The sequence below is a fragment of the Brachyistius frenatus genome, unplaced genomic scaffold (assembly GCF_029030835.1).
Source record: "Brachyistius frenatus isolate BFR_SWC_R1_liver_20210118 unplaced genomic scaffold, ASM2903083v1 Contig_230, whole genome shotgun sequence".
In the NCBI taxonomy this organism is placed as follows: Eukaryota; Metazoa; Chordata; class Actinopteri; family Embiotocidae; genus Brachyistius; species Brachyistius frenatus.
This window is the reverse complement of record NW_027210829.1, coordinates 434,253-451,231: the sequence shown is the minus strand read 5'-3', so window position 1 is coordinate 451,231 and position 16,979 is coordinate 434,253. Positions and strand designations below refer to the sequence as shown.

The window sequence follows — 16,979 nt, the reverse complement described above, 5'->3', positions numbered from 1 at the left end:
TTACTTTCTCTGTAAAAAATACTATGGGTCCTGCATCACTATGATGAAGCTGAAACTGGCATAATTCTCAAAAAAATATTTTTAGATTTTAAAGCCAATGAAAGAAGTGTTGCGAGAAACTAACTAACTGCTGGCTTTTTAAATGACCACCATCAAGACAGATCACGACTGTGAATCTCCATCACTGAAGGTCAGTGACATTTCAGTCAAGTCTCTTGTGTATATGTGTTAATGTCAACTCACCATTGCAGATAAAGTCCTTCTTCTGCACATCTGGGACGTTGAGGCCCCTCATGTGGGCGGGGGCCATGCACTGAGTGAAGGGAGCCAAGCCCCGCCTGGCTCTGAGCCAATCAGAGAGCCAGGAAAGGTGACAGTCACAGTGGAGGTTGTTGGAGTGCAGACGGCTGTGAAGAGATGGAAGACGAGATCAATATTTTTCAGTCTTTAGATGGTCCAGTTCAAATTAACACTTGACCATCTTATCTAAAGGACTTTTGAGAGAAATTCTTAAATAAAAAAAAATAAAAAACGACCACATCAGCTCAGAAAGAGCAAATGTATTTGAGTCTACATTCAAAAACAAGGGGTTACATTTTTCACAGCTTATATCCTTGGATAGGATCATGAGTCTATTGCTTACGTGAGACACATACACAAACAGGTACCTACACACAAACACACAGTAATATTATCATCCCTCATTTCACCCAAGGTCTGTGACAATATGACTCTCTTTACAGACGGGACACACATGGCTAAATCACAGTCCATTCCAAAAAAAAAAAAAGGACAGACACAGAGACAGTGAGACAGAAAAGAGACACAAAGAAAAGACTGGAAGAATGAGAGCATTTAATTTAATGAGAAACACAGACTGACAACGGAAAGGGAACCACTGAGACAATCTGGAGAGAGCGGACGCAGACACACAAAGCAAGAGACGGAAAATGAAAATAAAAAGAGAAACTGAATCACAGAATGAGTAACAGGAGAAAGATGACAGTTAATAATTGAATTGAGAAAAATACTTTATTTCTTTTGAGTATTTTTGGTCCATTTATCTTGCTTTTATAGAGGCTAGGATATGTGATGACAAGGGATATTCCCCCTTAATTGATATATCTTAAAGCATCAGTTCCATCTCTGTTTCTCTTCTCCACTGTCATTCCACTCCACTCACATCACTGACAATTTATGTTTTGAAAAAACAATGGCAACTTATTGCTCCGAAGCCAATGTGCTTGTTGCTCGGGGTGATTCATAGAACACACAAGTTTCATAAATACTACTTCTGCTGACCTGAGCCGACTCAAGGGGAGGTGGGAAACCATGCATTTTCCCGTATGCTAAACTTTGCTAAATCAAACTATAAAGATAATCAACCAAGGATGCTGATGAGAATTGCAATCGCCACTTTATATTCTATATTTGTTATTTTAGGTCACGTTTCACACAAACAGGTTTCTTGAATTTCACTTGTAGCATTAATGAGAAGAAACTACTCAATATAAAACGCATCAGGTGTTGATTCAGACTCTCTACAGGCTGCACTGGCTGTGTTTGACACCTTAAGAAAGAGAGAAAGAGAGAGAGAGAGAGAGAGAGAGAGAGAGAGAGAGAGAGAGAGAGATGAGGGGGAGGAGAAGGGCGGATGAACAGCAGAATGTCTTGTCAGCGTATTATATGCCAGCCGGGATATCTACCCTTTCAGAAGACAGGCCTCCTTTTGTAATAAAGCAGAGGACAAATCCTGTTATGGAACAGAGATGGTCTCATTGATGCTAGCAGCGGGGGCAGTGGGTTTTAATACCGCTCTCCCATTATAAATCCAGTTTATAGTCAAACCCCCGCCTGGAGATAGCCACGTCCTGGCCCACCCCCGGCTCAGCCTTAATTACTGACAAGTAGGATTAAAACACAGGGGAGAATGGGAAGAGGCAGGGGGTATGGAGAAAGTGCTGTGTTTGTGTGTGTGTGTGTGTGTGTGTGTGTGTGTGTGTGTGTGTGTGTGTGTGTGTGTGTGTGTGTGTGTGTGTGTGTGTGTGTGTGTGTGTGTGTGTGTGTGTGTGTGTGTGTGCAGACTTTACTAGTGTGTAGTTGTAAGTCAGTGTGATTGTGTCTATTGAGCTTATTGGTTGCGGGTGACTAAAGGCGATGTGCATGGTGGTTCGGTGAGTGTGCGTGAGTTTGCTACAGTATGCATGTGTGTGTCTATCGCTGTGTGTGCTTATTCTTAGTATTTTCCCCAGAGGGTTACTGGGCACGTCTTTAGTACAGTGAATTGCATACACACACAGACACACACACACCAGAGGAGCAGTGGGAGTTCTGATCAGTTCATTGGTTCAAATTTCTGAATAAGAGGCAGCATGATGATATATCATTACTGCTAATGCAACATATGGATACTGAAGTAAAAGAGAAAGAAAGTTTCAACATACACACATACATTTCTAGAAGCTTTTTGCGAATCATATCAGGGACATCTCTAAACATTTGATTGAATGAGTCGTTTTTGTAAAATGAGCAAATTCAATACAGTGAGCTGAGGGTCTAAAAAAAAAAAGGAACAGACACACAATCTAATAGAGAGAACAAAAAGGAAGAGAGGGCTGAGGATGAAGAGATAGAGGGGGAGGAGGGAAGGAGGAGGAACACTGGATTTAAAGGTGATGGCAAAGAGCAGATGAGGATAAAAATGAAAGCTGGAAAGGAAGGGAAGATGAAGAGGGATGCAAAAGGAGGAAACATAAGAAGACAGGTGACGATAGGGAGAGGAGGGAGAACACAAGTGGAGGAACAAAGTGAGACATTTGAGAGGAAAATGAAAGTGATGAGGGACAGCAAAAGAAGACACTTTACTGGAGATGATAGGAGACATGCTGCAGAAGATAGGAGAATGATTGGACAAATGGCAATTGGGATGCAGAAACACTGAGGAGGAGAGAAAAAAAGGGGAGGGAGCACGAGGAAATCAGAGGAGACAGTCACTCAGTGTTGACAGAAAACAGCAGCAGACGAGGGCCTCTGATTAAAAGATATTGGATATTGGTAACTCTGTACTCAATCTGCAGGCAACTGTGTGGTGGTGCTGCCGCCTGAAATCCAATTTTAAAAGGCTGATTTCAAGCTGTATTGCCACTAGAGTTGCAGCAGTATGCAGGGAAAACAGAAACCCTGCCATGTGATTGGCTGTTGATGGACGTAGTCGGTCAAAAGTTGAAAATGGTCGTAAAAGATAAATGGACTTCTGCGAATGTTATCCTGTTTGTATGTAGCTGTGTTGTGTATTAAGAAATCCCCCCATTTCTGAATGTTAAGTAGGACTGTGCGACCACAAGATAGCCTCTTAAAAATGATGAGTCGGGGAGGAAATCCCTTTCTGTGCACGCTAGTTTGGCGGAATTCAACCCCAGTGTGGCCAGCAGGAATGTAACCAATCGTCTGCCTCTCAGACAGTTCGATGGGATTATGGGTGGAGAATCCCTTGAGATGTCGTGCCATCGCCTTGGCAACTGTAAGATCTCCTTCATACAACTGAATACAGAAAAAAATAAAACACCGAACACACACACGCAAATCAAAGCCCCCTTCAAATCAATCAGAGAAGATGATTTGGTCTGGGGTTCGTGCTGGAGCACCACTGGATGTGTGTGTGTGTGTGTGTGTGTGTGTGTGTGTGTGTGTGTGTGTGTGTGTGTGTGTGTGTGTGTGTGTGTGTGTGTGTGTGTGTGTGTGTGTGTGTGTGTGTGTGTGTGCTGACATCAGTAAAGAAAGCTTCTTCTAATGAATCAAAGCAGATTGAACTGTAGAGCCTAAACAAGCCTTTCTTGTGGTATCAGTGAGGTTACCATTACTTAAGTGTGCATGTTTGTGTGTGTGTGTTCATGTGGTGCATGGCCACAATGTCTTTGTCACTGTATCCATCTGTGTGTAATGGCCACATGATTATTCACAGTCATGAAACAATAGAAGAGTTGGTCTCTTATTATGGCATTAGATGATCACACACAGCCCCTGTTGCCATGTTGTGTGTGTGTGTGTGTGTGTGTGTGTGTGTGTGTGTGTGTGTGTGTGTGTGTGTGTGTGTGTGTGTGTGTGTGTGTGTGTGTGTGTGTGTGTGTGTTTGTGTGTGTGTGTATTTGTGTATGTGATGTGTGTAAGAGAGTGAACATCAGCTATGTGTGTGCAGTGCATGTTTGTAGCAAGCACTAATACTTCTCTGTGCATGTGTCAAAGTGCAGCCGCAGAGTCTGTGTGTGTCAGGATCTGTAGTAGATGTTTCTAGTTTTCTGTGTGCGTGCGTGCGTGCGTGTGTGTGTGTGTGTGTGTGTGTGTGTCATTGTGTGTTATACTCACAGTGTGCGCAGCTTGGGCATGTGGTTGAAGCTGGACAGAGGGATGAGGGTGATGTTGTTGTTGTTGAGAGTGCTGGACAGAGAAACAGAGAAGAGGTAAAACAGATTGTTAGAAAACCACAATCTTGGTGCCACTTATTAGTCGGAGGGTTAAAACTTGCTTTTTTCTCTTACTTTTTACAGAACGCAGAGACTTTCTCGTCTAACATGAATAAATAGGCAATAAAGAGTCTAGAGCTCCCAAAAATATTTTTTTTAACTAAATCTGAGGGATCCCAAGAGAGTCAATGGAATAGTAAAGAGTAAAAAAACAATTCTGCTTCACAAAATTAAGTTCACTTTTGCAGACTTTTATATCATTATACTATTTGCTATCCCTTTAAGTGTCTAAAATGATTCAAGTGAAACAGTCTATGAGATAGAAATTGTTGTGACAAACCATATTAAACCTGAGGGATAGAAGGCACTGCTCTGTTTTGAAGGGATACAAGTTAAACATTTTGGGTTTACTGATATTTTTCTCAACAATTTGTAGAACTTTACTTACAAAACAACAGTTAAAATGACATAAAACAACAAAAGCCAACAGTAGTTCTGGAAAAAAGCACAAACATGGCATAAAATATATTTTGTTCACCATTTTTTCTCCATATGATTTTTGTTGTGTGTATTAGCTTTAGACTTGACTTCTGTGGTTGTTTTAGTATAGCAATTTATTTTTAGGAGTTTTTAGATTTGCTTAGTCAAATCTGTGGTGTACTAGCCCAACATTTAATGACCACAGGAACTAATCTTTCCTCAATTTATTCAGAAAATAATTTATTGTCCTGAAAATATTACTCTTCTGTTGCCTTATTTTAGGATTCTCCTTTTCCACATTTTTAATGTTATATACATTTTAAAGCCGACAAAGGCGAGTTAGTTTTCGAAACAAAAGTAACTACTTGAATTGAGAATAAACAAACGTTGCTGGTTCAATTTAAAACATCATCAAAACTAAAATAGACTGCATTTGTGAATTCTGACCGTCTGTCCACGATGTCGCTATTGTGCAAAGTCATGGCATTTTAGCTCATTATTTATTGATACACACCCATATGAGCACACACCCCTTTGATCTGCGCTTCTTCTTCTTACTCATAAGCAGGTCACTGTTGTCTCTGACTATTAGCTACCTCATAAACTACACTGTCTCATATGTAGTATCGATCTAAAGTGGAATGAAAAACAAGGTTGACTGTCATTACAACCAACCACACACACACACACACACACACACACACACACACACACACACACACACACACACACACACACACACACACACACACACACACACACACACACACACACACACACACACACACACACACACACTCCCAGTCAGTGTTTGGAAGAAATACAACGCCCATTGATTCTCTGTGGTTTTCGTGAATAGAAATGGAGACAGAAATGAGAGCAGGGAAAAGGCGTCTTTTCCATCAAAGCAATCCACACAGGGATCAGTTTTCATTGATGGACTCATACAAGAAAAATGCACAGGATGGAGGAAATATACAGTATCAGAACGCAAATAGGTCCCTCGTGACGAAAATACGCACACGCACACACACACACACACACACACACACACACACACACACACACACACACACACACACACACACACACACACACACACACACACACACACACACACACACACACTTCAAAATTACAATACAGGAAAACAAGAGTGGACAAAGACACAAAAAAACACTTTCCTTGTTCATTAAAAATTTAAAAAGAAATCTCATTTTCTGCTGGTTTTCACCCAAACATAAAATCATTTTACATTTACAGATACAAGAGAACACTGACCACCGTAGTTCACAGCAAGCAAGATCTTCTAGAAACATCAACAGATCAGAAAATGCTTTTGTTAGAGAGATAGCCATGAAGCAAATTAATGTAAAATACGATGTAAAAGCAGTTTGAGCAGAAAGTCTATTCAAACAGATGTTTCTATAATTCATTTTAAATAATCTAAATAAGCAGAACAGGAATTGATTTTGGGAAAAATACAACATCACAGAAAAAATGATGACCTCTTATTACTCTGTGATACGGTTCAAATGGCTTGCAGTCAAATTTTTACAGGAAAAAGTAAACACTGAAATATGAGTAAATGAGGGATCCATGTTACATTAGAAATCTAGGGATTGCTTGAATTTATACTACAACATAATTTTTCTGGTGGCTTGTCGAAGCCAACACCAACACAAGCCAGTGTTACCCTTAACGTTGTTTTTGCCCAAGTTTCAAGGATCATTAATTTCACTGGAGAGAAAATAGTGCTGGTTTACTTTACATATCACCCGAAACCTTGTGTATTCAAAGAGTCATTGTTTCAGGAAGAATGAAGACTGTGCAGTCATATTTTATATCTGAAAGCCGTTCGTTTTTCACGTTTGACAGTGTGTTTTTAACGCTTTCAGACTCAGACAAGGACAAGGTCAGATTTCTCTCTGAGCAATGGCCCAAATTTAAGATGAAAGGATTTTTCACAGCATCTGCAATATGTTTGTGCCTAAACACACAGTGTGACCACGGTCTGATTTTGCCCGCAAAAGTCAAAGATGGTTTATTTTATGTATTGTATTGTCGTCACAACTGTTCAAAATAGGTTCATTACTGGGGGTTAGCTGTGTTTTTACTAACACCCACGCAGCCTTAAAATAGACTGTTTTTGCTTCACTCTGTTGATGTTACTACTTTCCTTTCTCTTTAATTCTCTCTCCTTCCGATTCTCTTTCTACATTCGCCTCCCTGCCAGGACAGCCTCAGTGGCCTTGGTAGACGGATAAAGTTTCACACTCGCTCTCACATACACACACACACACACACGCATCAGGAGTGCTGCTATGGTCAACCCTGTCAGGGGTGATTCCACCCAGTATATATAATTTAATTGTGGAATAACAATAATTTCCCTCTGCAATTTCCCTGTCAGTTATTCTCCCACTCACTCCGCTCGGCCCCCCCCCTCCACAGCTCTCTGCCTTAATAAAGTAGTGACTGGACTCAGTTAAGCCAAGATAAACACTAAAACATCATTTAGAAGTCCACAGCTATGTTTTATTTTGTGGCCATTTTTCCCAGCTTTATTTACACGCCTGTGGCCATAGCAGCACTCTTAAAAATTGTTTGAGCTGAAATGATCATAAAAGAAATCTACGCATTTTAGAATCGTTGCATGGAAGCTCAATGTTGCTAAAACATGAAAGATGCAGCTGGGGAACTTCAAATTACCTTCGTAGGTGAGAACTTTGATTAAAGTAGTAATCTCAATATTTTTTCATTGAAATAAATGTCTGTTAAGTTACTATCTACTGGATAATGAGGTAACACTTTGTTGATGAGTCTAACCCACTGATGAGAGCCCTTCCATTTGTATTATTACAAACTACGAGCTGCGTGTCTGTGGCGACATTACTGGAAAGAATTACAAGCGGGGCAAAGTTAGGGACATGTTTTCCATCAATCAGCAGTGGTTGTTCCTCCAGAGAGAATAGATGGAGCTGACAAAAGAGGCTCACCCTTTAACTACCAACTGATTGGTATAACCGTCGACTGTCCATAAAAATGGACGCAAACTTCAAGATATGAAAAATGACGCGCAATACCGCTAAGGTCCACTAGGGGCTGGCTACAAAAACCTCTTGCTGCAATAGTCTCCCATTCAAAATGCATCAACTTCTGTCATGAAATACAAATTCAATAAGTTTTTTTCTCCAGGTCATTATGGTGCCATTAGCTACATTCACTCCTGATCTGTGTTGCGTTCCTCCCTCTGAAGATACTTCTATAATTAATAAGATATTAGGCCTCAAAGACAGGTATGTTTGAGTGTGTGTCTAAATACGATCACTTCCGGCTCCAAAAAAACAAGATGATGACGGCCAAAATGCCAGCCTCAAGGCTTCAAAATGGCAGTTCACAAATCAATGGGTGATATCACTGTAGGTTGCCTCTTGATCTGTTTAGATCTCTGAGAAGTGAAGTCCAAAAACACAGCTGCAATTACTGCTCATCACCATAGGTAACATCACAATATGGGATTTTTTTAAAAAAAAAAAATTTACAGATAAGTACTGTTTACAAAAAAAAAAAAAAAAAAAAAGTATTTCATAAAGTGAACTAAATTCATAATTTCAGCTGAAATGGGCCAATATTTTGCTCTCCAAACAAATACAGATGAGATGAAACCTGCTTTTGTAACAGAAATGTATTGATTTACGTTGCAGTGTGACAGGAGCTTGGCACCAACTGCAAGGTACGAGGAAAAAGACCACAAAGCTGTACACCTGTGAATTCTTCAACATTTGATTCAGGTCTTTGGTTTTACAGTACAACATATCTGATTGGTCCAGATGGGGATTTTCCACTGGGTCTGCGCTCCACCTTCTGTCAGTCTAAACTTTACAATCCTGCAACCTTAACAGACCGTAACACGCCAAAGTGCACTCACGCCACAAAAACACAGTGCTAACGGGAACACTGGCTGTGTGAATATGGTCACACTTACAGATGTTTCACAACTGATGTTATATGGTAAGGAAAATACTTTATGGGCTGTGAATTAGCATCCTGGGTTGCAGCTGTTTCCAAAGTGACGTTATGCTTGGAATAAGAAAGCTTTTTCTTTTTTGTTGTTGCTGGACTTTCAGTTTGGTGTACAGATATTATCAGGAACGATTTGATAGTTGAGAGAAGCAGTGTTGTGTAGAACACTTAAAGATACTGCTTTATGTGATCCATAGGTTAATTAAACTATATACATTTGTCATGCACACTCCTGTCTGCCTGGGCAAAGTTATTAACTTAACTTTCTTACGAGAACTTCTTTTCAAGAGTAGTCCAGAGTCCTCGTGTTTTTGTTTTACTCTTCTTATAATTTATGTCTGCCTCCAATTACAAAACAAAACTCTTCGTATGTATAGATTGTATTACAGATTTCATTTGCCTACATGTTTACTTGCTGCCCTGCAGAATAATTATCACAGAAAAAGCCGGTTTAGAGTAGAAAAAAAAAAAAACATTTCAATTTTTGCAGTCACAGTAAAAGAGACCTCAAGGTCTGATCCAACACTGTTTGCAAAACACAATGTTTCTATTACAAAATGCCTATTCAGCCCTATTTTTGCTTTTTAATTTGAGATAGGCTGCAGTGACCACTGCAGTGGTGTTGCAGGGTAGATCCATGATCCCTGAATGTGTGTGTATTGTATATGTGTCGGTTTGTATGTGTGGGTGCCCATTTTGTGCGTGTATTCTTGAGTCAGCATGTACATGCATGCGTGTTTCTGAACGTGTGTGTGCTTTCGATGCGGTGATCTCTCTGTTGCAGTAAAAGGGCCTCTGCAGTCAGTGATGGAGGAGACTCTTTAGAGGCAACCCACCAGGGAGATGCTATCGCTGGTGTTTGCCTGCATTTGTGTGTGTGTGTGTGTGTGTGTGTGTGTGTGTGTGTGTGTGTGTGTGTGTGTGTGTGTGTGTGTGTGTGTGTGTGTGTGTGTGTGTGTGTGTGTGTGTGTGTGTGTGTGTGCCTGTGTGAGTCAAAGAAAGAGTGATGCTATCATATGTGTCTTTGCTGCAGCCTACACACTAAGGTCAAAGCCTTACTCGTCAATCTTTCCTCTCTCATTCACACACGTTCTCACATACACAAGATTAACTGGCTATTTTGTCGAGGCCTAAACATCTCCTGCTGCACTCTTAAGATTCTGGGTGTTAAACCTGCCATGAAAAAGACCAATACTCCAAAACAGCCTGAGACAACAAGGTTCATTTTTAGTTTTAGATACAATTACTGTGTAGTGCCATGACACAAGTTGTAAAAACACACTCTTCAGGTTAAATTGAATTTACGGATATTCTAAATAACTGACATTTTTTTTCCGGTATTCTATGTTCTATGTTTAAATCATGCCAAATGAATAATGGTCCCTGCAGAAATGTTGCATTCCTTAAAAATAAACTTGTTTTTAAAGTTGATCAAAAAAAAGGAAGTAAGACAAATAGTTTTTGCAGGTACACTTCACAATTCTGTTCAGACCTTGATTTAATGTTAAAATAATTTTTGCCTAAATCAAATTACATACATTTGTCATGCCTTACTTTTCATTTCATTATACATATAGTATCTTAAATGTCTCACATACCAGCAGGTGGTGTAAGTATTAATGTACAAGGCAGCTACTTTGGAGATTAATCTAGTCATGCTAATTGAGTTATTTCTCATTTAATGAAATTAAAATGGTACAAAATACTCGCATGGTTTGAGATGCTGCCTATAAGGTCAACAGTAAACGTGTGTTTGTGCAGTTTCAGTCTCTTTAAATAAGCTAAACGTTAACTTCTCTAGACTTGAAGATGATGAACATAGGAACTCTGAAATGTAAACCGGAAAAGGTTTGTCCAGCTGTTTTTCCACTTCTGTTCAGTTGTATACATCAGTCTGAAGTGCCATTGTACACCACTCTCTCTGTGTATGTGTGTAATAAAGTGAATTTTCTATTAGTCTCTATTATGCTCAATCAGCCTTAACAGACACAGATCAATAGACTGCTAGAGTGTCTGAATTACTACAGCCACTAAAACACAACATAACACGGTAACTTTATGACTACGATAACAACCAATATTGACTTCACGTTCAATACGATTAGTCTCTCCTGTAATCACAGCTTGTAAATCGTGTAACATTAGTTATGGTCTGTAAAAAGGAATGGAGTGAAAGGAGAGCACAAATGACCATAATTACCATACACAATGCAAAACTTAGAAAATGTGCCTTTGCGGTCTTAAATGGTAATTTTATTGTTTATTATTTATTGTATGTTAACTTTCTCAATGTACTTAGACTGCAGATAAATTTGCGCACCAGTGTATCAGACAGGCTAGTATTCATTTTCACATCTAAATATCTTTCTCTTTCCCTCTCCAGAGTGAATTTGAAAACGTCTGTAAATACCAAAAACTGCTGAGCATTTATTATTGAGCAAAAAAAAAGAAGGAAGAAGCAATCTGAAGATAATTTCCCATCATTTCTAATTTATGGCAAACCAGTTGACAGAATATATATATAATATTATATATAATTTTGTCAACCAGAGGCAAAAATTCATCACTCCAATCCTAAAAACACCATAATTCATCCAAATTTCCTTCAATCATTTTGGAATATTAGACTTCACTTTTTTCAATAATTGATGTCTAATTTTAGATGAAACCCTTTGGCAAAAAACTTGCTGGTGTGCTTAGGCCGACTCAGGAATATTTAGTCAATACTCTATTGTAGTGGGTTGTAACCACAAACTGAAGGTAAAACAAATATATTTAATTACCCTACTTACAACTGCATTGTTGCTACAGCTCATCAAAGTGTGTCTAATATTTGTAAACATGATGCAGCAATTGTTGATGTGACAAAACAAAGATTTGTTATTAGGCACATTGTCCCAGTCTGGGAGCTGTTCTGCAGGGACAGGGTTGTTCATCTATGTCCTGGGTTTATACATGTGTCAGGTGTCTTTATTGGATTCATTGAAAAAAAAAAGAAGAAGAAGCTGTGTTGACAGTGCTGACCTTGTACGATCCACTTTAATTCAACCCTACTTTGTCAGAGTATAAAAGAGAGAGGCATAGGAGTCACTTAAACAAATAGAACTTTTGAATATTCTGCACAAAATTACAGCAACTTTTTCTCCAACATTTAGTATGTCTGTATTGAATGAGATGATGAGAATCCTGAAAACAAAATGCCAGGAAAGCTATTGTAACTAACTTCGGGTAATCTTACCAGCTAACTAACAGATTCAATATTGGCTTGTCATCAACAACAGTTCACTGGCCTTAGTCAGCCCCAGTGAGTCATCTTTAATGTCATCCGGCCTCTGGCGCTTTAGAAATCTTTCGTAAATTGACCTCTTATTTTTAATTGCAGCAACTCATTTTTGATGGTTGTAGATTTTTTTTCGTCCCAAATGGACTGTGGGCAAAGCGTTCGCTACAAACATTTTCTCTCCTATCAAAGTGAAGTTAGAGAAATTTGGCCACATTTTCCATCAAACATTGCCTCAGTATAGCCTGGTGTCGCCAGACTATTGCTTCAGTTTTTTTTTCCGCTGTGAATTTAGTCTGGAATCCCTGATCGCATTGACGTTTGCACAGACACTCTGAAGGACGGAGCACTCAGCTAAGCGTGATGACATTGAAGTCAAGCATTTTTTCCTAAATGTAGTTGGCAGTGTGGTAGAGTTTTGATGCATATGTAGGTAAATACTAATTGGTTAAAGGATGGTCCAATAGTATAAAAAAAATCAACCGCTTAACAAAGGCAACAAGTGAAATGCATCGACATCCACTATCCACCTCATCCTCTGCCTTCATACTACTCAAAAACAGTCAAGTCATTGTTATTGTAACAGCAGCATGATTAGTTCATGCCCCTTTGTTGGTGGTTGTTAACGTCTGGAGGTTGTTGTGGGAAATCACTTATTATTACAAATGGAGAAAAAAAAAAAGGACAGCGTTACATTTGGTTGCACATGCTGTTACTATTAAAAATGGAAATGTGGATCATATTTGATGCTCACATTGAGAATGCAACACGCCCAATTAACATCCTGCATTCAATACATAGTGTGTAAAACAGAGTGGAATTCTCTTCTATATAAATACCTAAAATAAAATGCAAAAGAAAGGTTATTAATGTTATCAAGTTCAATCAAGCTAACATGCCTGCTTTCTAAATTGAATCTTTTCAGGATCCAAATTGAAATTCCAGTGCCGAGATTGAAAAAAAAAAAAAATATTGATTTGACAGATTAAATGCAACATGTTATTTGGCAGAAAATAAAATGGGGTGAAGAGCAAAGGGGTGGATAGGTTAAAGCAGGTATAAATCTTACCAGAGATGAATGCTGATTCTCATTCAAAGCATGTATTAAGATCAACTGTGAAGTCAGTGTAAACATTGATTTTGCAGGCGTGTAAGCCGTTAACAGGTTTAAATTCATCCAATGACTTGGAAGCTCCTTGTGTTAAAAATTCATTCCAAATGTATTTTTATATGAGCAGTAATGTGTAGCTGGAACATAATACTTAATATTAATTAAGATAATAAACAAACATGTATCTTGTGTGCAGTGAATTTTTACTCATTCAATAAATCTAAATCTAACTGTAAGACGGCCTAAGATACATGAAGTGTTATTTCTTTGCATCTACAGATATTCTCCCGTGCCTTTGTGGTAAATAAGAAGCTACAATCAGCAGCTGATTAGCGTCCCAGTGAGATTGCCAGAGAACCAGCTGAAACTCCAGGAGGTTTCTGTGCCTGGCCAAGAACTAATCTGACCCATAATGCCAACAAAGACACAGTTTGTTCATTTAAGACAGTTTTTGCACAGATTAAACAAATGAGATGCGACGGTGCCATTAGTGAGATGTAGAGGTGCTGGTCCGGTGAGTTTGTTATTTTTGGTCAGAGACAGTTCAGCTGTTCCTGGTCTTTGTGCTAAGCTACTGTAAGCTAACTAGCTGCTGCTTCGTATTCACCGTCAAGTACTGAGCGTGATTGTTACATTTAACCCCCACCAAGGAAACAAAGAAGTGTATTTCCCAAAATGTCATACCACTCCTTCAGGAGTCAAACCACATAACTCAATTTTTATGAGAGATAATGATTTGGGTTGGAATCATCATTCAACTACTTCCTTTAGGTTATGCAACTTCCGTCGTCATGGCAATAGTAAACGTGGATTATAAAAACTGTCCTCATTTGTGGTTGGAAATGGGAAGTTAACAGCGCTCTCGTGCACACAAGCCTGCTGTTATATCCAACCGTCTACCCAAACCTCCTAATTACAGCACAAACTCACATTATATTGACATCATCTGAACTGTGTCACTTCTCCGGGACACCATATTGTACATATTTATACAACCACTAGAGGTCGCTTATCATGCTGGTGGTTATAATTCGCTGCTACTGCGAGAGACCGATTTGGTTGTCTTTTGGAGGACAGTTTCAGATTTTAAATGGCTTTAAAGACTCTACATGCAACGGGAGAGATGTTTAGGAGAACAACAAATGTAAATACGGAGCAGTTCTACTGTAAAAACCTTTTTACAGTTTTATGATATTAAAACATGCCAAATTGATGTAATGTAAATGTATCTGCAAAGAGCACATGTATCTATTAGCAAATAAGGCAGATGATTACTATCTATATATTTAAATAATGTGCAGTGTGTTCGGCTGCAGCGTGTCTTTCTTTGACAGGAGTTCTAACTGGAATTTATTTCTCTGAGGGCTTTTCCCACACAGACGCTGAAAAGGGGCCAACCATCGAAAGGCCTAAAAGACTCTTTGAGTTGTGTGAAGAGCCCTCAGCATCTTCCCCGAGGCCTCATTATAGCTTCAGGAGAGGAGGCCCACGGACACTTCACTCCTTCAATCACACATTTATTTAACTCAATCCAACCCTACCCTTCCATTAAGGAGAGACCTCAAGCAACAAGGGGAACCCTTAAAATGTGCCACTCAAATAGGTCACATGTTCATTTAACCTTTTCACTCTTTCTACTCACTCGTTCACCGCAAGAGAGTCAGGGGAGGGGAGGTATCTGTCTGTAGGTACATTTAGAGATCAATATGTGTGTGTGTGTGTGTGTGTGTGTGTGTGTGTGTGTGTGTGTGTGTGTGTGTGTGTGTGTGTGTGTGTGTGTGTGTGTGTGTGTGTGTGTGTGTGTGTGTGTGTGTGATCTTATGTCTATAAATGTCTGTACATGTGTTTGCTTGCATGCTTGTGTGTATGTTGCGGAGTGGACAGCTGTGTTCTGTTTCGCTGAGTCAGGCAGCGAGACCCACCGACCCTTGAAGTAATCAGTCACAGAGAGTCGCACTCGACTGCACCACTGTGCAATGCTTCTTGCATACGTAGTGTGTGTGTGTGTGTGTGTGTGTGTGCATGCGGCGTTGCCTTTTGCATTTGTTGCTCTGTTCGTGGTTTTGTTTTGTCGACTCACAAAAGGATTTTGAAGAATGTGACTGTGTGAATGAAAAGCTTCAGTGCCTTCGTAAGTATATGTGTTTGTTTGTGCGTGTGGGAGGTTGGTGAGAGTGTGAGACCACAGAGAGAGAATGGGATATACAAATGAACGCATCTCTTTTGATCGGGAGATTCCAACTTGTAAGCTGAAGTGATTTTTGACCCTGATGACTTTAACACTCAGCTGTTAAGGTCTATGACGTCTGCTAACAGGCTTTAAGGGTCTTTAGGTGGACGACTTAAGAGCTTTCAGCAGTTCTATTGTCTCATATTTGAACTTTCCCACGGGGTTTAATGCCTGCTTCTCCCTGGCAGCCTAATGTTAAGTCGTGTTTGCGTGTTTTGTTTGTGTGTATCTGTCAAGTATGTGTGTGTATTTGTGCTTGGGCTTCTTTGTCTATATATGCCATGTTGCATTCATATATGTGTGCGCGAGTGTGTGTGTGCACAAAAGCGGTGCGGTTTAATAAACTCTCGAGTGTTTGAACAACCAAAGTTGCGCAATTTACCCCACTCATCTCTGAGAAAATTGACATTTCCAGTGTTGCTGTTGGAAACCACCCTGGGAAAACTCAAATGTTTACAACTCAAACTGAAAAAAAGCACTAAGGGTTGAGAAAATTAGTAGTTGAGGCATTTTTTGACCAAATTTTGCTATGTTTATGTCTAAAAGTATGACAAATGACCGTATAACTGATCACTTTACATGTGATGTCAAACAATAAAATACAAACTATTTTGTAAGAAAAACTTTGACATTTTAACTTTAGGCAAGAAGAGGTTTCTGTATTGGCGCTTCAATTACAGGAATAATACATGTTTGCATTATTCCTCACTGAGACCAGTGGCTGATGAAAAGCTGCAGGCTTCTCTGCTGAAGGACAAAAGGAAAAAACTTTGCCCAATAATGAGCCAGATTCTTGGTAAAGAATTATAAGAGAATACAATTTTAAATACAAAGGTATTCCAGTGAAACATCAAGGCTCTATAAAGCAGGGTGTAAATGAAAGCCTGAATGTGGGGTAGAAAACCACAAACTGATGATGTTGATCCTGAAAACAGGAATACAGGATGACCGTCACTGGGCAATAATGTGGTTTGGAGGGAAGTTGTATGAGACAAAAGCCGAGAGACTGATACGTGTGTGTGTGTGTGTGTGTGTGTGTGTGTGTGTGTGTGTGTGTGTGTGTGTGTGTGTGTGTGTGTGTGTGTGTGTGTGTGTGTGTGTGTGTGTGTGTGTGTGTGTGTGTTTCGCTTTGGGATATTTCATTATCTGTCAACCTTGTATTCTGACCGAATAATAAATAATGAATGCTTTATGGGTTTCAGAGATGAAAATCTTGGAACAGTAAGGACATAAAATAAAGAAAGAAAGAAAGAAAGAAAGAAAGAAAGAAAGAAAGAAAGAAAGAAAGAAAGAAAGAAAGAAAGAAAGAAAGAAAGAAAGAAAGAAAGAAAGAAAGAAAGAAAGAAAGAAAGAAAGAAAGAAAGAAAGAAAGAAAGAAAGAGAGAAAGAGAG

The 16,979-nt window shown here is 39.3% G+C and overlaps 1 protein-coding gene across 2 annotated transcripts in view; it reads right to left on the bottom strand.

The window, feature by feature from the left end:
- slit3 (slit homolog 3 (Drosophila)) overlaps window positions 1-16,979 on the bottom strand; it is a 256,297-nt gene that overhangs the window by 70,496 nt on the left and 168,822 nt on the right. For both annotated transcript variants that reach the window (XM_069720029.1, XM_069720030.1), the window contains exons 7-8: window positions 4,363-4,434; window positions 244-407 (exon numbers count right to left, since the gene is read on the bottom strand). In XM_069720029.1, coding sequence (XP_069576130.1) covers window positions 244-407; window positions 4,363-4,434 — 236 coding nt within the window. The remainder of the gene's footprint in view (window positions 1-243; window positions 408-4,362; window positions 4,435-16,979) is intronic.